General features: G+C 41.6%; 1 protein-coding gene across 3 annotated transcripts in view; it reads right to left on the bottom strand.

The window, feature by feature from the left end:
* Positions 1 to 21931, bottom strand: part of LOC144932645 (myocardin-related transcription factor B-like) — a 75179-nt gene extending 53248 nt beyond the window's left edge. Inside the window, exons 1-2 of one of the 3 annotated variants that reach the window (XM_078856911.1) lie at positions 21652 to 21931; positions 10383 to 10439 (exon numbers count right to left, since the gene is read on the bottom strand). In XM_078856911.1, coding sequence (XP_078713037.1) covers positions 10383 to 10439; positions 21652 to 21682 — 88 coding nt within the window. In that variant the 5' untranslated portion in view covers positions 21683 to 21931. Of the gene's footprint in view, positions 1 to 10382; positions 10440 to 15796; positions 15865 to 21651 lie in introns of those variants that run through there. The other 2 variants (XM_078856910.1, XM_078856913.1) reach the window with 2 other exon arrangements.
* Positions 21932 to 22237: the final 306 nt, after the last annotated feature.

Raw genomic sequence — 22237 nt, 5'->3', positions numbered from 1 at the left:
GTGATAATAAACTATTTTGTTGATTATTTAAACTGGCAATAATGTCCCCAATTTGCCAACGACGTTAAAACAATAAGACGTAAACTGATACGACTTTAACTGATCATTGCCGGTATTTAAAGTAGTTCGACATATGACATTTGAAAATATTTATCACACGTGATATTTAATTATGATCTTGATTTGAAGCTTTCGTGACTGCAGGAATCCATACTCTTTGGTTCTTTCGGTAAAGTCACGTAGGTAGAAATTGTATTTTATTTTATACCTACGCGACTTTACCGAAATAACCAAAGAGTATTTAAATATGACTTAAGAACCGCGAGCTAAAATGTTTCCAAACTAACAACACAAACTTGACTTCTGTACAGTTTAATCCGAGTCCCTCAATCGCCATGAAGTGGAGGCAGGAGGAGCGCTGCACATCACTGGGCATCAAAGGCTGACGTTTTTATGTTGGGCTAAACAAATGTAGCTTATTTAGTTGTAAAATAAATTCAAAATGGAAAAGCCAAGCGAGAGCGCGCCCCTAGCAGCGAGCGGACATGGTAATTAAGGGAACGCATCTTCGAAATCCATACAACGGCTAGGTATGGTGCACGTATCGTATAACATAGCTTTAGAATTGCTCGTGAACATAAGCATGCTATTTCCTATTGCACACAGCTCCGGGAACAAAAAAAACGCATTCAATTATAAAATACATAACATGCGACGTTCGTGGGTTTTCGCTTAATTCGCCTCAAGTACAAATATGAGAAATAAACCAATTGTTTCTTGCTGTCGTTGTCCCACCTGATGACGGACGCTTGTGTTGCGCCCGAAACGTCGTGATTTTTATTTATTTTATTTTATACCTACGTGACTTTACCGAAAGAACCGAAGAAAATGGATCCCTGTAGTCACGAAAACTTCAAATCTAAATTGAAATAAAACATTGATCCGACTGCGATGAGCACCCATCTCAAAAGAGGGTGTATGGGAAAGTCGGCCCCATATTGTGTGAAGATAACAGGTCACACAAAAAGTTTTCAAAGCAGTTCAGTTGAACTTTTTGTCACACCATACATAGCCAACCGTGCTTATCGGAGTTGCGGAGGGAAGGACAACAAATTAAACTGCTTTCTTCATTGCGTATTCTGCATGGCCCAGGTCAATAAGTATACGAACAGTGGTCTGGCCAGAATGTTTTTGGGTAAAGTTTTAACATTTTATTCATTAATTTACTGCCAAAAGTTTTGTGGCTTGCCCTGAATTCTGGCTTACTCGAGTCAGGCTTCGAGGGGATTTACTGTACTTTTTTTGACACGTGACGATCGAATTCGTGTTTAAAGGAGAAAAAAAAATGTTTATTTTTTTATGAATCTTAAAACATGAATTCACCTTAAATATCAACAAAGCAATTAGTCTGAACAATCACTTTTGAGATGGTGACTATTACAACTCTATGTGCAGATCATACACATGAATTATGATGATGTTATCAAGCCAAGAAAAGCATGATGGGATTCCTGTTATGGTTTTGTCGGAGACACTTTTTTTTTACATTTATATATTGAACCAAATTTTTTGCAGGACAGGCCCAAATGCCCATCACGTCAAAGGGCCAGCAACAAACGGCACAATCAAAGTTGCAACAAAAAAAATTGTGATGTTAAAATAAGCATGAGTCCTTGAGGCTGATTTCCATAGTGACACGTGACGCCTGAACCGTGCCAAGTATCAAGGTTGTACGTCGTAATTGAGTGGGGCGGTTGTGCGTGATCGAGAGCGGAAAGCAGTCCCACATGTCAGTTGGGTCCATCGGTGTTGACACCAGCCTGTTAAGTTCACTGTAAACACACACGGAAATTCTCTAAAGAGGGGGGGGGGGGCTGCATGATAATGAGTGCAAAAAGCTTCAATACGGAGGAGGAAGGACCCTCGCACCTTGCCAGCAGGTTGAGAAAATAAACTTCAAAGGAGGCTCCCTTCACCATGTGACCCATTAGCTTCTGGGCATTTAAAAAAAAGCACACATGTGCTAATAGCGGTTATTAGTAAGAAAGAAAGCCGAGGAGAATTAATACCTTGGGCTGACATTTCAGCAGATAGTATTTCAAGGTATTTGTTTTTGGTGGATTTTTTTTCTACTTTCCATGACCCGAGTGGTTGTGATAACCTGGAGGTTGAATTTGGAGCACACGAGCCGAGCAACGAGCAGCGCGCTGCAGAGCGGCCAGCATGCATGACAAAAGGGCTTGAGAATAGAGCATTCCATCACAGCGACCTAATGCCGCGGGGCACTTAGCAGTCACATTGTTTACAGCGTTACCATGCCACGCGTCACACATGTATATGACGACTACATTAATGCTACCATCCAATGTGATAAGAAAATTGAACTAAATGTATCTATTCACCCTTTTGTCAGAATAAAATGTAGCAAAAGCCACGCGGCCATTTATAGCACCCGTCAAATATTCGTTGCTCTTGTACATTGCCACTTGAGGGTATTTTAGCGGTACTTGAACTGCTTGGTAAGACAATAGAAATAAAGACAATAAATAAACCACTCCAGGCTTTAAATAAGCAGTCTGTGGCAGCAGTTTGATTAAAAAATACAGTGCTGCCAACTGGCTAGATGGATCAGGGCTCAAGGGGCACAGGAGCTGGCAACGCTGAAGCCCATGTTCACATGTTGGCAGCCATCCATCGATAAACCGAACTCCCGAGTGCATTGAGTTCATGATCTAAGCCTGGTCACTAATGAGTGTGTGCACACACACAAAATAATAGAGGTTTTATTTTTTGGGTTACATCGCGTAAATATAAACCTGCCACCACCCGGTCACGAAAGCCGACATGTTAAACACGCAAAATAACAAGCCACATTTCACGGAAATGTGGGTTTTCGCTCAATTTGCCTCAAGTACAGCTATGAGAAATCAAATATTGATCCGACTGCAGCCATCTCAAAGTAGGGTGTGTATGGGAAAGTGGACCCCATATTGTGTGAAGATAAACAGGTCGTACAACAAAAAGAGTTTTAAAAGCAGTTCAGTTGAAATATCTCAGACAACTGGGGTCACAGCAATGCTCTGAGATTTCTGAAGGCAATCTTTGTCGAATGACCCAATGGCAAAAGCACAACAGGAACCAAATTTGGGGAAAAACCTGAAAAATATTTGAAAATAAAAATACAGTACTGCCAATCCTTTATGAACACCTCTGTGGAATAACTGATAGCAGTTTATAAACATCTGAAAACAAAAAAATCTAAATGTGGGCACCGGTAGTTTTATTACTTTATATTCCGTAAAAGGATAAGAATTTAGTCGTCAAAAATATCCGTTTTAGCTATAAGCAAGACAGAATGATGGACATTGTTCAGAAAAATAAGTCTTGCACATCTGTTTGAATAACAGGATTTTTATTTTTCACCAGGGTGACATCAGTCTATGACAAAACAAAAACACAGGCTTATCTATTTAACATGGCAGGCAAATATCGCGTCAGCTAAAAGTGGCATGAACCATCGGAGGGAAATACGACTGTATTCAAAGAAGAAACGCCAGTATGCACGTGTCGTATGCGTGTGTAGTATGTGCATCTGTACAGAGTATATGTGTATGGATGTGTGTGTGTGTGAACTGGGGGAGCGGTAGTGTAGTGGTTAGCGCAATGCACTACGAACCCGGTAACCAGAGTTCAATTCCTGATCACGACCAATAAGAGCTGCAAATATTTGAACCGATCCTGGGACTGCCCGAGGCCGACTCAGCATTGTGTACAAAGCAGCACTGCGGAGACAATGGTGCTCCCCCTTCATGTGCCGTGCCGGCCTTCATTGTCGCACAAATACAACATTTGCCCCAAGTCTGTTGAATGCTATATGGGGATCTTTGTATTTGTGAATATGCACAACCACAGCTAAGATTAAAATTTCGAGCTCCATACTCTCTAGTGTGGGTTTAAAGGTCTGCCATTGGCACAAGCCTACAAACACTAAATGTGGCGAAAACCATGCGGTTAAAAACAGTTACATAAAAATTCCATGGCTCGCTTTCATTTTACTTTTATTAGCAACATATTGCTCCCTGGTCTCTCAAGCAAGACGAGGTGGAGAATTAATTTCTCAGCCCTGTAGGATCACAGGCTAAGCAATTTGTGGCAGTACCTTCGACAGACATCGTTGCCTCGCATAGGACGACACCGAGTTGCCCCTGCGAGTGGGGTTTCCCATTCAAATCCTGAGTAAAAACAACACGCATGAGCTCCTGTAGCGTATTCATTGGGCAATGACGTGGCCTATTGGTAGCGGGTGCACAGCTTGTATCAGAGGTTTCGGTACGGCAGGCTGCCCTGGTTAATACTGCGGTGTGTATTAACCATGAAAAATACGCACCGTCTGCTTCACAGTGAATGTCAAAGATCCCCCGACATCATTCGCAATGAGGACATTGTGTCGGCGTCATGGAGCTAATTTTGCGAATTCGGAAAACTACACGCAAAAGGCTTGGTTTGGGATTACACGTAGTACCATCGCCCCCTACTGGGCAGTTACTGCAGACTACATATGTGAAACAAATTGCTTTCATGATCACCCTGCACGATAGTGATGGTATGAATACCAAATGTACCACATTATACATTTAATTATTATCAAGTAAAAATGGAATTAACACTTTACCTCCGATTAGCACGGTTGGCTACGCACCGTGTGAAAGAAGTTCAACATATGTCCAGTATTCTCTCGTTATTCACACGAACGTGCTATCCGCAATTTTGGCTATACGCGAACAGCATCTGGAACTCGACACCACTGCATTGAGAGAGAAACAGTGATGAGATAAAGTGATGAGAGAGAATGTGAAGTAAAGTGATGAGATAAAGTGATGATGTATAGCATCATCATCATTTAAGGTAAGTTAATTTAGAATTACTTGATACTTGAATACTTTTTTATTTACTTTACGTTCATAATAACCAATTAAAATGTTCGTGTTATTATAATTTTAATGCTTTTACCAGCTTATTTGTCAATTTCAAATAATTCATTAAAAATACAAGCTTCCGTAGGCCAATACCATCCGCAAAAATTGCTACACACGACCATCTCTGGAACGTGAATAACGAGAGAATAATGGATATACGTACAATATTTACCGCTCTCCTCTGCTGCACCAGTGGTCCCTGCATTGCGAGGGAGAGGCTCTTACAGTGCCGACTTAAGTCCCTGAATCTCATTTCCCTGAATATCGAGTAAACATCAGCTGGATAGTTAGAACCAGATCGGACGGATAGGAGCGGGTCAATTATCAACTTCTGGCGGAATATAAACAACGGTAGTGGTCTTGGTTTAAACATCAATTTATTTTCATGGACATCAATTCACGCAATTAAAGCCTTACACATAAAAACATATTTTAAAATAATTGATCCATTTTACCATGCTCTTTGAAGACCACTTTGCGTCATGGGGAAAAAAAAACGTTTTTCAGTTTAAATGGTCAGCAATTTATCATCTGAGTTGCTGCAATCATTTTTGTTATGATTACCACTACTTTTAACATGCTTATAAAGATGCTTTTTTTACAACTTCAATATATATCTGAAGGTCTCAATACTATTAAAGCATTCATGGTCATCGAGCTACAGGAGTTAAAAAGTTTACTATACCCCCTTTACTAGTGTAAACTTGAAAATTACCGTACGTTAGTCCCACAAATCAGAGCTATGCAGCTCTTTTTCAGAAGCGACCTGCCAACAAATGATGGCTCAACGAAGTACCTTAATTTAAGGCAGACAAACACTCTAAACGCATGTTGAGTCTAAACGTGGAGGGAAAACCAGAGGACCTGGAGAAAAATCCAAGCGACCACACGGAGAACATGCTAACTCCAAATATACAGACACCAGGGTGGGGATCGAACCCATGACTTCCTGCATACCAGGTGAGGGAGTTAACATCTCGCCACCACAACGCCCCCAATGTCTTGGTCCACTGCGCTACTACTCCCCCACCTCCACCCCCGCCACCTCAACCCCCACCCCTCCACTCCCCCAAAAAAACAATAACTGAAGCAAAAATGAAAAGTAAAATAATGACCGTGAAGAGTGGCTTGGTCAACAATATCACCCCATTTGAGACCATAGAACAATCCTTTTAAAATACTACACGTGTGATGTAATGAGCCCTGAAGCAGGATCTGGTTACATAGCCGGGCTCTTGACTTTGAAACCAGGTGTTCCCTTTATTAAGAGGCTACATCATCATCATCGTCATCCTATGCTACTCCACTTACACCAGTCTCTCCTATTCCAATGTTAACCACAAAATTACATTCTCGAGAGGACTGTCAACAAAACGGATGAAAAGAAAAGGTGACAGCACATAGACTTGCTTGACCCCAGCCGACACTGAGGCCTACTCCCTGAGGTTGCACTAATTGCTCATGGGGCTGCCACTTTCGAAACTTTAACAATGATCCGATAAGATAGCTCGCTCTTGCATATTCCAATACCTATTCATACAACTCCCTGATGACAGCTATGAAACCTTCAGATTGTTTAACGTTTTATATACAGAACTACAATTTTTCCAAACTCTAAAATTAACGGGGGCTATTGGCTTATGCACAAGTTATAGAGGTTGTTTTTTAACCATACCTCACCATGCTGGTCAAGTGCACAATGAAGGGAGGACATTTATTCAAAATTATCATGACAAATGATTCAATCCAAAGCTCTTGCTAATATTTTTTTAGCAATTTCAGTCATCAAAAATTTAATTTTTTGCTCTAAATTGAAAAGCCCCAGGATTCCAACACCTCCTACTCCACCCCCCAACTATTCTAGATTTGAACTATTGGTACATTCACACTGAATTTGTCACAAATAACATCCGAGGAATTATTTTTGCGACCTGTGAATATTGGTCTTGTATAATTCTGTGCAGTCGTTTATTAATACTTGGTCACTTTCAACCAGTGAAATTCCGTTGAGGACTTTAAATATATTTAAAAAATCCAGGATATAGTAATCCGAATTTATGTTGCAGATTGCTGGAGTTATACTCATGTCCTCCGCTACTCCTACAATGTGTAAATTATTTATGGAGCCGCCCCAGAGAAAAAAAACTCCAAAAAAGTTTTCCCGTGGATTTTTGGAGCCAAATGACGATTCGTCATGGAATACAGGATCCACAACAACCTCACGTCTATATCCCCAGGGATTTTTGGAGTCCAACTCTACATGCGCATCAAACTTTTGACAATTGTAAAAAAACATCTCTTATTTAAACATCTGACCACAGAAGTTCCCAAGTGCATATATACAGTAGGCCACGTTGATCCTTACTAATTTACTCATTAATATGTTGGCTTTTCGCCTCAATTACTAAAAGCTGTACTTCCATCAACATTAAGAAGGGACAAACGAGTCCCGTTCATAATTATTTACAACTTACATTGTCATATGTTAAATAACTGAAAATATTCTAATCCAATCGCCAGGATCAGTTACATTAATTAGCTACCAGGGAGGAGCCTTGCCCCATCTAGAGATCTCGTGAGGCTGCCAAAGTGCACATTCGGAAGCACTACATTTTCGCAGCCAAGATTACGATTCATAATAGGTGTTTGGGTGTGGTCACGTAACGACCTGGCTATATTTGTGTCGTTAAAATCCTCCACCACCCGACATAACAAATTCAACCGTCACGTGGTGTACACGCTTTACCCCACCAATAATTATTATTGTTTCAGCTCTACCGGTGAGTTAAGTTGAAAAAAAACAATCCTTACAGCCAAATTTTGCAATTAGGTACGACGCTTTGTGTGAAACTCATGTGGTCGTATCGTGAAGGTGTAATGTGTCAATGTAGCCCACTCAGCATCCTTTCATCTCCACCTGTATGTATGTTGAACTTCTTTCGCATTGTACATAGCCAACCGTGATAATCGGAGGTGCGGGGGAAAGGACTGCAAAGCAAACACAAAAAGCAGTTCTAAAGAAATGAGTTCGTCAATCTAGATGATTCAAAAGTGGCATAGCTCCAGTGGCTTCCTAATATCGGAAGAGCGTTCCAGACGGCCCTGAGCCGGCAGTAAAACTCCACATTCCCGCTAAGGGGGCAAATGTCCTCCATAGGACAGCCACTGTTGATCACAGGTAAGACACGTAAAACTCTTGTACAAGTAGCACATCAGCTGACGGGGATTATTGTACATCTAGCGGAACCCGGTATAGAGACATACACGGCACAGGATGCATGGAAGGCCACACACGGGGCCAATGAAAAACAGCCTTAAGAGGGTTTTGGGTGCCTGCACACTGTTATCAACGCTTGTCTGCAAGCAGAGAGGGACACGGAGACAGCGAGCTCTGCTAGGGTGTCTCCTTCAGATATGTTTCTCCGCAAGAAAAATACAAAAGGCATATTTTACACGACCATCAGACCCCACTGATTTCTGGTCAGTGCATCATTTCAGGATCACGGGGTGCTGACAGTTGTGTAGAAAAATACTTTTATAGAGAGACAGATATATGAAGGAGACGTATCGTCTGCTTATCTGTGTTGTTACTTTATATTCCGCACAATGACGCGAATGGTTATTTTTCCACCAGCTGGTGACGAGTCGAGGTCTGCCTTTGCACAAAGCATCTGTAGCAGCAGGCTGCTGGTGAGACGCTAAGCTGGGGCTGCACAGTAAAGACTTAATTGCATAGGGTCAATTTGGAAGTCTGCAAAGGGCTTCTGATCATGAAACATTAAGATATTATCCATGTAAGCTGTGACAGATGATGCTAGCAGCCATAATTGTGGACACATTGTGGAGACGTGATTGTGGAAGCTCGGCGTCAATGTGACACTTAATGAATTAAGTTATAAAGTATGTGCTTGAAGTGGTGCGCTGAGTCTGCATAATGAATGAGTCGTCATCAGTGTTGAGTGTGGGTATGTGTGTATGCATGTTGGGAGCGGTAATGGAGCAGCTAGCGCACTGCGCTACGAACCCAGCGAAACGAGTGCGATTCCTGCTCACGGCCAACACCAGCGACGATTATCTGAACCGGTCCTGGGCCTCCCCTAAGCCGACTCGTTGGTGCTCATTAACAGCAACTACCCAATCAGTCTGTTCAGACTATATGGGGGACATTCGTCTATCTTTGTGTACGCATGTGATAGTGCAGTGGTGAGCACGTTGCACGAGCAAACCAGCGACATGAGTTCTACTCCTGCTCATAACGAACATCGGTGACGAATATTTGAACCGGTGCTGGGCCTCCCCTAGGTCGACTCAACCTAAAATTAGGTCCTGATGCAGTGTATAAACATCAGCATTGGGAAGACAAAGGCGGGCGAATGTGGTGCTGATCACCCACCCCCTGGTGTGTCGTGCCGGCCTTCATAGGTGCTCACTAACAGCACTTGCCCCAACATTCTATTAAAGGCTATATGGGGGATCTTTGTCTTTTATGCGTGCATGTGACCGAACAACATGATGCATTTAATACGTATTATGTAATGTCCATGTGCACATGCAACCATATAAAGGCTAAAAATGAGAATTCACGTGGCTCTAATTAACATGGCTAATGATAACCATACCTGTAGAGCTATAAAGCACAGTTTTATTCACTTATCCCAAACGACTATGGGAGACTGAAATGATTTATACTGCAGTTTAACTCACATTTAACATGGATCACACTTTTAACCAAAGGTAACGCTCCATCCCATCAAGCTTTTGCGTTGCCGGTCTCAGTGTACACCGCTTACTTTAACTCAATTTTACTTTAATGTTACACCGACGTTTCAAACAATATGCTCTTACCGTACGGCGCCATCGTTTAAAACTTTTTCCACATCGTGAGTTTGTTCACCGCCGGCGTTTATTAATGAAGAAGCGAGACAGCAGCGACAACACACACTTTTAAATTCAAATTATTTAGCGACGCTGCTTCGTTGGCAAGTGGTGCACAAGCACAATGAACAACACAATCTCAACACATTCGTCAATAACACCGTGACCTTAAAAGAAATATGGATACATATCATACTGAACTTTTCGGGAAATGGATCAACGTGCACTCCTTCTCCCTGACCTTTCTGAACTATGTGCGATGAAGAAGAGCCATTTCCCAAAACGTCACCCATTACATATTCGTTTCTCTAAAGGCCACAAGTGTTGTTGACGAACGTGTTGAGATTTTCAATGCCGCTTCGTCACATTAAACAAGTGCCAAGCAAACATTTACCGATTGCCAACACTGGAAATGCACTGGCAACAGATCACAGCAGCCACATGTAACAATGAATCGTGGTCTTCATAAATAACGATGAAATGAACAAGTAAAAAACAATCCAGTAAAAAAAAAGGACCCGTGGAACTAACCTTTGTTGATTTCGATCAAACGATGCGGTATTGTTTCCTGATGTTTTCTATCCGGCTCTGAAACGTGACGTCAAAAATCAAAGATGAAAGTGGGAATCAGTTTTTTATCATAAAACAATATTGTCAAGCGCACAGCCACACATGTTAACAAATGAGTTGAAGCTACAAAACACGAAGGCTTGCGTGCCTCCCAATCGCGATTTAACTTGCTCAACCTGCCCACTCTCGCTCATGCGCAACATATTCCTGATGGGCCTAAAGCTGTGCAAGCTGGCATAACACGAGGAAGAACATTCTTCAAATGCTCTATCACAGCGCACACCGAATGCAAATAAATATATAAAGGCCCCATTAATTTTTTCACTTTCATTCAATAAAACCACCCTCTCCTGTACGGGAACCTAACTCAACCGCCATCACATTTCACGGGACAAAGGAATTAAAATTTGTGACACATTTAAAAACACTGCTGCCACATTGCTTTATTTGTAAGACAGAAGCTCAAACAGTTTTTAAGGCTTCCCACATTGAGCAACACCGGTAATCATACGTGTAATATTTAATTACAATAAAAGTATACATTTTGATTTAAAGCTTTCGTGACTGCAGGGATTCATATTCTTGGTTCGTTCGGTAAAGTCACGTAGAAGGGAAATAATAAAATAATAAAAATATAATATAAAATGTATTATGTTATTATTTCCCTTAATAATATGAAATATATTAATTTATTATTTCCCTTCTACGTGACTTTACCGAAAGAACCAAGCATAATAAAAGTTTACTTTTGTTCAAGGATATCCTTTATTGTTATGTTCTGTATTTACGGCTTTTACGGTATGAATGGTTACGTAACAATACATTATTTGCGGCCCGTTGTCAATCGGTCGCACGTGCAGGTTATTTGACCACACTTTTGGCGAAGGGTAAAGGGCCAAGGATCAGTTCCAACGTCACTTACCGACGGAATCGGCCATGACTGGGAATAGCTTGGTGGGCTAACGACTGCACCTTCATTCCCCCCCCCCCTCCATGAATGGTTACGCAGGGCAAGATGTAATACTGATCATTTTCACCTTGGCAACTGTCTATTTGGATTCATTGCATCTCAACCGTAGAAAATGTGTGCAACTGTAGTGATACAAAAACAATTATTTTTTTTCAATTTATTTTTGCAGCAATTTGAAACTAGATTTGAGCAGGCAGCATATAAACATTACGTATTATACACTGGTATTCGTATTCATAAAACAAACAGAACTTTAGTTTGTTCTCTTAGAGACAAAAATGTATAAATTGTAAATCAATAAGAACATTTTTTAAAAGTTATATGAAAACTGAAACAGAGTAAAAGATGTGTGAGACATTGCATAAGAATAAAAAAGACGTAAATCTGTAAATGATTGTATCATCTCTCTCGTTGTAAACATTAACACTATAATGAGACAAACTTTTAAATGTACACAACATGAAACGCACAATAGAAAACGCCAATGGCAATTTAACAGTGGTGTGAAAATCGCTCGAAAAATTAAAAATATATTTTACTTGGGTATGATGCAATCATTTACTGCATCACTTGTTTATGAAACATTTTGTTATTAAGAGAATAAAATAGAAATTAAGATTGATTGTTATAATAAGAGCAATAATAAACAGAATGTATCATCAAAGGATGGCTTTCCAAGTCTAATACCACTTGGCAGAAGGATCTTGCATGAGAATATTTGGCAAATTTTATTTTAAGTCGTGTTTTGCGAATATAATACAAGAAGTCAATCTTAAATATACTTTGCCATGCAACTGGAAGCATTTTCAGGGCGAGCTTTGTCAATACTCATCTCTATACGAGTCCTGTCCTGAGTAGTGGTACAAAAACATCTACATTATGGGGACCAGTCTATCCACATAACTTCTGCCGACTATCCACAAATCCAAAGTTATTTGATCAATGAGAATAGGTTTTTCCCATTTTTTCTGGCAACAAAACAGGTGTTAAGATGTTAAAACACCAAACTGAAACCTTTTACAAGGAATCATGTCTACATTAACCACAATACCTGTGGTCAGAATGCAACCCAAAAAAAACACTCTGATAATATATGCATTGTCTTTGAAACTGATTGGTCCACACCAGAGACAGCTTTTTTTTGAGCCTCGTCTCAAACGGTGTTAGACCAGAGGACGCCAAAAGGCGTTTTAACATCTTAACACCTGCTTTGTTGCCAGAAAAAAGGAGAAAAACCTACGATCATATTTTGGTACTGGCAAAGGAGATCCCATGATGTTATTTGATCAATTCCAGAGGGATGATAGGCTGAGTTCATTTTAACTCGTGAATTTCTAGTTATAAAGCATGGAGGGACTTCTGGGCTCTGTGACACAAGTCACAGACAAGTCACAAAGCCCACCATATCTGTTCGAGAGAATCCACACACAAACTGCATTTGGCCCAAGGTTTAGTGTTTACTACTTTTGTTGATACCTGAAAAATAACCCTTTCTCTGAATCACATTGTGCAAGGGGGAAGGGGCGTTGCCAGCGAACCGAGCAAATGATTTAAGTGGAGTGGAAACATTTTTGTATAAGCCGTTTTTATACAAATAGACCAATTTAAATTTCTTATTGAAGCCACAGGTTGAAAGCTTGCTTGAGTGGTTAAAAAAACGTGATGGGTGGAATGACTTTTTATTTAATATACGATTCCAATGAGGCATTACAGATTGGATCTATTGCACTTAAGGAAGAAATCATAGGCTATATACTACAAATATTCACTTTTGATACCTGTCTACCAGCATAACAACATGGCTCTTACATGCAGACCATGAAACGGTGAGTTTAACACATAGCAAGCTTTCGCGAACAATATGATCCATAATGTAGGCTTTTTTGGACGAGATTGCATAAAGATAAATGTGTCGTGAAACCCACCACCACCTGACACGGCCAATTAGTAATGTTTGTCAGGTAAACAAAACATGGCGATTTGTTACTAGTTCAGCACACCGGTGTGTTACATTTACAATTCGAGTATAATTGTAAATGTTGTTGGTTTACCCTCCAAAACACAGGTGCGCTGAACTAGTCACTAATTTTACATGACAAACTTTACCAATTGGTTTTGTCGGGTGGTGGCGGGTTTCACGACACATTTATATTGACGCGATCGAACCCAAAACACCTTTATTATCCATGAAACGGTGATTCATCTCTAACGGTGGAGCAAATATGAATGCACTTTCTTCATAACAATCCACATCCTATTATTTATGTGCAAGCAATTGTTTTGAATATTCTTTCCCAAGGTTTTTTATCATTTATTTAGATATCATAGCTTTTTTTCACAATGTGATATCAAAAAATAAATAATAGGTGGCCCAATCGACCTGTAGGTTTCTGAACAGTTATTCGATGCCAGTGACAATCGGCATAATCCATTTTTTGTTGGTTCAGCGGATAAGAAGAGTGACGTTATGCATTCATATTCTTGGTTCTTTCGGTAAAGGCAGGTAAAAAATATATATTGTTTTATATCTTTATTATTTCCCTTCTACGTGACTTAACCAAAAGAACCAAGAACATGAATCCCTGCAGTTACGAAAGCTTTAAATCAAAATTTAGTGACGTTATGCTTTTGCTAACACATTTTTTAAATACCCGGGAACTACAAAAGATGCAAAATTTTACTGCTAAAAGTTTCCAGTTGATTTTGTTTAACTGGGTGAGAACTCAAGGGACTAGAAAGAGTCTCATTTGCAAGGGTGACCTGGGCCATTAGGTCTGCCAGTAGTGGGCGATGATTGCCAAGGTTAAATCGCAATTGAGTAATTGCCAGGTAATTCTTAGAATTTGACAAATTTGGACGTTGACGCCGGCACACAACGGCCTAACTCGTACGAATGACGTCATTTGACCTTTTATTGTCCACTCTGAAGCAGACGACGGCGGCGTGTATTGCTATAGTTGTTACACCTGCAGTAATAACCAGGGCAGCTGCTGGATTCGAACCGCGAACCTCTGCAACGGTCAACGAATGCGCTATCGCTAGGCCAAGAAAACCTTAACCAGCTGTGGGGCACCGTGTGCAACAACAAAAAAAACGTATACCAAGCAGAGTAGGGTCACGTCCTAATGTACTGCTGCACGCACTAGAAAGAACATTTTTAAACGGGACCTGTTCCTTATTTTATGCCATTCTTTGTTTGTAATTGAAATCCTAACTCTGTTGCACAGAAACTAAAACAGTTGTCATTAACTATGAACGTCACTTCCCTGAAGACAGATTGCAGCATGCTGCGTATGATGAATTAGCCAATTTACATAAATAAGAGCTGCCATTGCAGCAAACATTGTCTGAATGTTCAAATAAATTCTACATTTGTCAAACAGTGCTCAGACAATCATTGAGCATGTTTACAAGCCTAACGAGCAGTGTTTTAGCAGTCATTCATAATAATTATCTTTCTTTTTCAGGCTGGAAGTACATCGGGGGAGTCAGAGGGTCGCGTCGGTAATGTTAAACACGTTTATAAACAGACACAAAAATTAGGGCACGATCGCATATTTATCTACCGTGCACCTTTGCGTGTAGATTACATTGGACATGGTGGAGCTTACAAATACACTTTGAATAGGAGCCAATTTTATTGCCAGAGGTTTCTTTTATTTGTCAGTCCAAACCATAAAGGTCCCCCTCCGCTTGATGATGCGATTTTTCTAATATCAATTCTCATTATGAATTTATTCAAAATTGTAAATGCATTGACAACACCTCGACACTCTTCACCTGTGCGCTCTGCCACCTAACACCTTTCACCTGTGCGGGTCAAGTAGTGTAAGAGTCAGGTTATCAACAGTTGGCCTATTGATGGTGGCGGGGAACGTACCCCCCCCCCTCTCCGTGAGCTGCACTTCAGAGGCCGCTAGTTTGATTCGCACTCCTGGCGGCACCAGCCGAAACAATCATCCCCGCACATGTCCACCCCAGCAGTACAAATAAGTCACACGGCAGGTCACCTGTGGTGGGGTAAAGTGTGAGTACACCCACCTCCTCCCACAAGTCTGGTCAGTGTTGAGATATTGACCGTACCCCCTTAGAGCTCTAGTGGATGCCTGTCCACCATCAGTAGCATGAGCAAGCAATTGCAGGGCTGCACCTTTGCCTTTAAATGAAATTGTACCACACCGTGACCAAGGTCTGCCGCTGGTGCCTTAAGATCGTTGCCACTGACCAATCAGAGTCGCACGCAATATACACGTTCCAATCAGTTAATTCATTACAATCAGTCCACCTGGCATCGATGAGTGATACCCGACTCTTGGAATCGTTAATCGATTCTGAGAACGGTTAACCAGTTGACAGATCATGGTTTAACAACCCCAGCCAAAACCCTCAGTCGTTCATCACTCACGGGAGGATGTTCCTTCTTGGCTGCTGTCTCCACGAGCTGGAAGCCTCTCCCTGCACTGCCGAGACCCTTCCCCTGTTCACGTTCAGGCTCAACACTTCTGCAGCACACGGCTTCTGTCGACAACTGAACGTCTTTTCTCATGAGACGTCTTCATTTGTTCATCGACTACGATGTTGCCTCTCGCCTTCCTCAGGCATTGTAACCCTCCTTCCCTGATAAATAATAAAAACTATCCACAAATAGAAACCTCCCTCTTCCTCAAACTTGCCAAACGCACATATCCTCTGCCCCCCCCCCCCCCATTGTTTTTACCGCCATCTTAAGATGTAGTTACATTTAGAAAGGTTTAGAGATACAATTTACCACCCAATTCAATTATTTGGTAATTTTGTGTTGCCTCCGAAACGTCGTGATTTTTGTTTTTATTTTATTTTACTTTCTACGTGACTTTACCGAAAAAACCTAAGAAGAGAATTATTTGGTATTGGAATTACAGTATTAAAACTGGAGTCGAGCGATGCCAATAAAAAAACGTAATATTTATACCTACTAGTTTCCATGCTCCATGTACACAGTAGCTTAACGAACAGCACGTTGACTCTTTGCACTTAAATTAGTGCAACACACGAGGATGTTGCACGTGCACATCATTCCGTGCACGTAATGTGGCTTTCGTAACAACTGGGTCGTGCAATGACCACGATGATTGCAAAGATTTAGAGCACACACTGCCCACAATGTTGTTCACCAACGGTGGAACAAAATGTGTAGAGTTTAAATACTCATAATTCCGTGGTACGCTTGAAAAGGAGACCGATCCAAACCGCTGCAGCTTTCTTCCAGTTACGTCTCGCAGCCCTTATTTCCCTACTTTTAAAAAACGATCATGCAGATTATGGGGAGATAGGATGAGCGGGCCGATAGCTTTGTGAGTTTAAACGTTTTAAACATTATATCGAGTGGAACTCTCCGCTCCTCCGAGAGCCAATTTCAGCTTACATACAGGAGCAATTTACACAGCATCAGCAGCAGCTGCATCAATATAACTGACTGAACACATGTTTCATTAGCTGTAACAACACTGCACCCTTGTGCAAACACACACAATAGCTAATACCTGCTTGCATAAAAACGACCAGTTCCACCCTACATACCATCCAACCCATAAGTAAGCTAATTAGGTGAAATTACCCAACTACCACACATGTTGGAAACTAAAGCTAGGAACAGGTATGCTGCCATACAAGTTGGGTTTACATTTACATTGCGTTTCTGCAATATCAAGATATAAATATTTGCTTTGAGCTGTGTATGGATGATGCTATCTGCGTGATACATTGCACCGTGTTTGCGGATAAAGATTATGATTCAATTTGTTAGGAAAAAAAGCAAGTTTCACTCTGTACTTATTTTTTATTTGACTGTCAATGTTGTTGTTCAAGACTTACTATGTTCAACAAGTGCAATTATCTTAACGTGATCATGTGGCAGAGTATTGAAGCTGTCGTTTAAAGTTCTACATATATTTAGCATGCTAAACGGCATTGAGTTATACGAAATAATGTTTAATCTTGCATCTTAAATGCTCGGTGGAGATGAGATATGAAATCTGATAGCCCTTTGTAAAATCAGGCGTATAAAACTGCACTCAATGGTGCACTAACGTACAGTATAATAATGCTCTGCAATCAAATAACGTGAGTACCTTTAGAACAGTAAAGTATGCCCTCTAATTATTAATCGAGAGAATTAAATGTAACGGCCATCCAAGTGAACCTGACCAGATGCTCATTTTATGAAGGAATTATCAGACCCAACAGCTTGAAAAGGTCATGCATCAGAGGCTGCTGCTGCCATTTGCCAGTCAGTCTCATTCCTCGATTCAAACATCATTCTTCGGTGTATTAAATGCCTCTTAAACGAAAAGCCAGCAATTGCTTGAGACTGCTTCATTTGTCTGCTCAAGTGGACAATTCGTTAAGGTTTAATTTGAGCAGCCCATTTAAATAACACCTTTGTTCATTTCCAGACTGGTTCGTGATCATCTTGGTAGACGAATTTAAGTAAATATTCTGATTTTATTGAGCGATTTTCCCCAGTGCAAAGACCCCCATATAGCCTTAACAGACTGTTGGGGCAAGTGCTGTTAGCGAGCACCGATGAAGGCCAGAACGGCACACGAGGGGGTGAGTGGCCAGCACCACGTCCGGCCGCGCCTTTGTCTCCCTAGTGGCGATGTTTACACATTACACCAGATACTCATTTGAGGCTGAGTCAACCTAGGGGATGCCCAGGACCAGTTCAGATACTCGTCACTGGTGTTGGCCGTCAGCGGGAATCGAACTCGGGTTGCTGGATTGGTAGCGCAGCGCGCGAACCGCTACACTACCGCTCCCCGCAGTGCGCAGACACAGACTACTCCTGTTGTGTAAGTGGCAAGCAACCATATGGTAAACTCTGGGAGGCGTGGCCCTCATCAACAACTGGTCCCTGGGATCAGAGGCCCGTTACCTCAGCAGCCTTAATACCCCCCCTTGATTTGACAGGTGCATATTTGTTATTTAGGAAGTCAAAGGCTAATCTCACACACACACCCACACCTCTTCGACATCTGGAATTCCAAAAACTGACGGCGACTGCGAGAGACAGCGGGTAAAAGCAGCTACGACATTTTGCTTTAAGGTTAAAATATTTTTGACGAATTGAAATATGCGAAGATGCTTTACATCATCTTGTCCACGTTTCACGTGTATGAAACCTGATAATATTTGCGATCTGAACTTGACCCGAAATCATCGAGGTTGACTCAGCCAAACTTACTGTGCAAACATTAGCAATGTTAACCGCGATGGCGCTGACCTCACCCCTTCGCCTGTGAGTCATGCCGGACGGAGCAGGTGCCTGCCAAGAGCAGTTTCCACCAAACAGGGCAAAAAAACTAAATGCACAAGTGTGTTGGTTTGCAGATGGGGATTTCCTGTAAGTCGTGCAGACCGGATCTGTATAGCGAGGACCAAGTCAGATCGGCTCACGACAAGCCTGTTCTGAACCTGATGCACCCGATTTGTTAACAGACGTCCTCATACTATTATACTACCATGAAGCAAAATATACAGCAGATAATCGATAATTATCCGGCAACTTTGGGAGGGAGGAGCCGCGTTTTCAAAAAGCCAAATAATCGCATCATTATTTAAAATAGCTTATTTTTGCATTCTTGCGTAACATGTTTTTGGGTGTTGTTTTCTGTTTTAACATGTATTTACTATGTGAAAGTGCCACCAATAAAAAAGATATCGTACTTTAAAAAGTTACTGTATTTACTGTTTACCGTACTTACCACTCCGATCTCGAAGACTATGCATGGGGTGATGTATATAGTGCAGTATTTTCATTGTTAAGTTGGATGCAGTGTATAATGTACTGTTTATAATATTTAACACTGAAATCAAGCACAGCTACTTGTCTTGTTATGCACATCGTGCCGATCGCCGGACTGGTTACATCCTTTGGAGCTGTTTTGCTGGTTTCACCGATCAGCCAGATAATCATGCGCTGGATAATCGATTATCAACTGTAACATGCACGCATATTATATGTTGCTTAATAGTAAGGTGCGAAAGCTGTTCAACATACACACATTCTGATAAATTGCTGTTGTAGTCTGAATACAATATTCCCTTGTTATTCTTGAACCTGCTGTTCACGAATCGCATCTAGAACTCTACACGACTGCATCCAAAGAGGGAGAGAAAGGATGGGATGCAATGGACCGTGAAGAAGATACTCTTGTAATATAATCTTGTTACTCGTGAAAGTAAATGTTTAAATACTGAATATGTAAATACTTTAAAAAAAATTGAAATGCATTTTGTTATGAAAATAAAACAGAATTCTAAATAGTAATATAGTAACATAGTTAATGCTGAAATTTGTGTGGAATAACATACAATGAAAAATAATAACTGGTTATTTAAAGTTAGCCATTGTTCCTGAGGTTGTTAATAAAGTAGTGTGATTACCACTGGGGATGATGGGAGATCGAAGAAATGCCACAATGCGCCAATTAAAATGGATTCTTACCTTCGAGATATATAAATTTAACTGCGCAGATAAGAATTCATCTTTTTTATGTATAAACTGTATTGGTTCAGGTAACCCCTGCAGACAAAACAGGCGCTACATTCACCACGATATTAAAACAGATCTTTGAATTGCACCGCAACCCAGAATCACGACAATTCATCGTATTGTGAGGGGAGGGAGCTAATCGTTGCATGCCAAACGATTAATAACATCGCGATGAGCTAAATCTAAGGTACGTAACTACTCGCAGTTCACCAGCAATTGATTCAAGCAAGCCTGACTGCTGATGAGACAATATATGTCAAAGCTGCTCCAGTTGTCTTGTTCTGTAACAATACTGATGAAATTATGCATTCCCATATGGCAGGTCTGGCCGATCGGTTTTGTACGAAATACTTTTAACATTTTACGTGGAAAGATTAATATTTTAAGAAGACGTATCGCCTGCTTATTCATATTGTTATATATAGGATAGGTTTGCAGACTTATTTAAGAAGAATCTGCTGCTGAGATACAGTATATATTTTTTTATTATGCTTTGCGATCTCCAAGAAGCCTCGATGTTGAACAACCGCAAAGCTGAAGGTAAAGCCAAAGGATTTCACAAGGGCCAGAGCTCACCTTAGCGGCCAAAGTTCTCGCCCCATTAACCCACACCTCGTCCTCGGTACCGTGCACTGTTACAACAGAGCCAAATAAACAACAGCAGCTGGACAACGCCAGATTTGACTCGCCTTTCGATGAAGGGAAACTTAAGTGCTGACTTTAAAAGCCAGCAACTTCCTCCAAAGCTCTCTTTGTAAATAAAGTTAAATCATCTGCAGCGGGCACTCAATGGTAATTTTATCTGAAACTCCCCCCCCCACATTTCATCATACGAAACAATAAAATATAAAAGGCAAATGTGCAGCCATGCAACCTGCAATTATTTTTACTTGCAGCACTGCTAGCAGAAGGGACTCCGCAAGAGGGAGCTCCAGAGAGCCCCTCTATGTCGTATTTGGCCTACTCTTCTACGCTGGCCAGATGTCTTGCAAGAGGTGGGCGTACTCACACTTTACCCCACCGCCACATGCGAGCTGCCGATCGATTGACTGCAGTGCGCCCGTTTAGCCTGCCGAGTGGCCCAAGGAAACGTGCCTGCTGTCCCAACCACCGCGTTGGGGAGACCGGCATTGCAAGTGCCATGCACCCAACGATCCCATCCCCTGCCCGCAGTAAAGGCGTTGCGCTAATTTGATCTGGTGACACCATCAGCTGGGAGCGGAAGCGGTGTTCCACTCCAGTTTCAAACACGTCAATATTCAGCAAAATATTAACTTATTTCAGGCATTGCACAGCCCCATACGTGTTTATTTAACATGCCCCTTCTTGTATTTATGGAAAACAAATCAATTATTGGTAGCAAGCATTTACTTGTTTATTGAATCTGCAAAGCTATCTTGTTATTTTCTCGGACTATTAAAACCAACTTTAACAGTAATAACTGGGTACATTTTTCTCCAGGCCCTTGAGTTTTGCACTCCGCATTTAGAAACACACGTTTAGACAATTTCGCTGCAACTATAAATTCGCATGTGTGATGATGATGATGATATCAGCCACTTCGATGAGCAATCACGTGTGGCAATGTCGTCTCTGAAAAGAGATATCATATGCTTTGTGGGCTTTATTTAGTAAAATAGAAAAAGTTATAAAGCCAGTTCGTAATTTTATAATTCATTAAACAACGCGAGAACGCAAAGCACACAGGGGGGGCCACCACTCACCGTTGCGGCGCTCGTTGAGCGTCATCATCATCCTGCGAGCAGGCGTGAGCGAGAGCTCGCGGAATTCGCTGGTGACGGCCTCGCTCTGGGGGCTGGGCGCCAGTCCTGCCGCCACGCCGCCACCACCACCACCCGCAACGGCCTCCCCGGAATCCGCGGGATCCCCGGCACCCCCTCCCTCGGCCCCCCACAGGGCCGTGGAGGGGGGCGGCTTGCGGTCCCCCGCCTGCTCCGTCGTGAGCGGAGTGGCCGGCTTTGTCTGCGCGCAAACAGCGCCGGGACTCCTGCCGGAGGGGGATAAACATCCACACACGGTCCCTCGTTAATTGCGCCTATTCCGAGTAGAATCGTGCGCATTGCCAGCTGTGTGTGCACCGAGCATCGGCCCCTCTCTATTCTAAACTCATTGCAGTGTCACATGGCTCCTCCTCTTCTCACTGTGGCAAGACCCATGCGACGCCCCCCTCCAAAGCAGTAGAGTGATAAAGAGACATTTTTATTTTTATAAAAAAATATATTTTCGGTTTTCTATCTACGTGACTTGACCGAAAGAACCAAGAATATGAATTCCTGCAGTCACGAAAGT

This window comes from Lampetra fluviatilis, chromosome 5 (assembly GCF_964198595.1).
Source record: "Lampetra fluviatilis chromosome 5, kcLamFluv1.1, whole genome shotgun sequence".
NCBI classification, from domain to species: domain Eukaryota; kingdom Metazoa; phylum Chordata; class Hyperoartia; order Petromyzontiformes; family Petromyzontidae; genus Lampetra; species Lampetra fluviatilis.
Note: the sequence above shows the minus strand (reverse complement) of the source record. Positions and strands in the feature narration are given on the sequence as shown.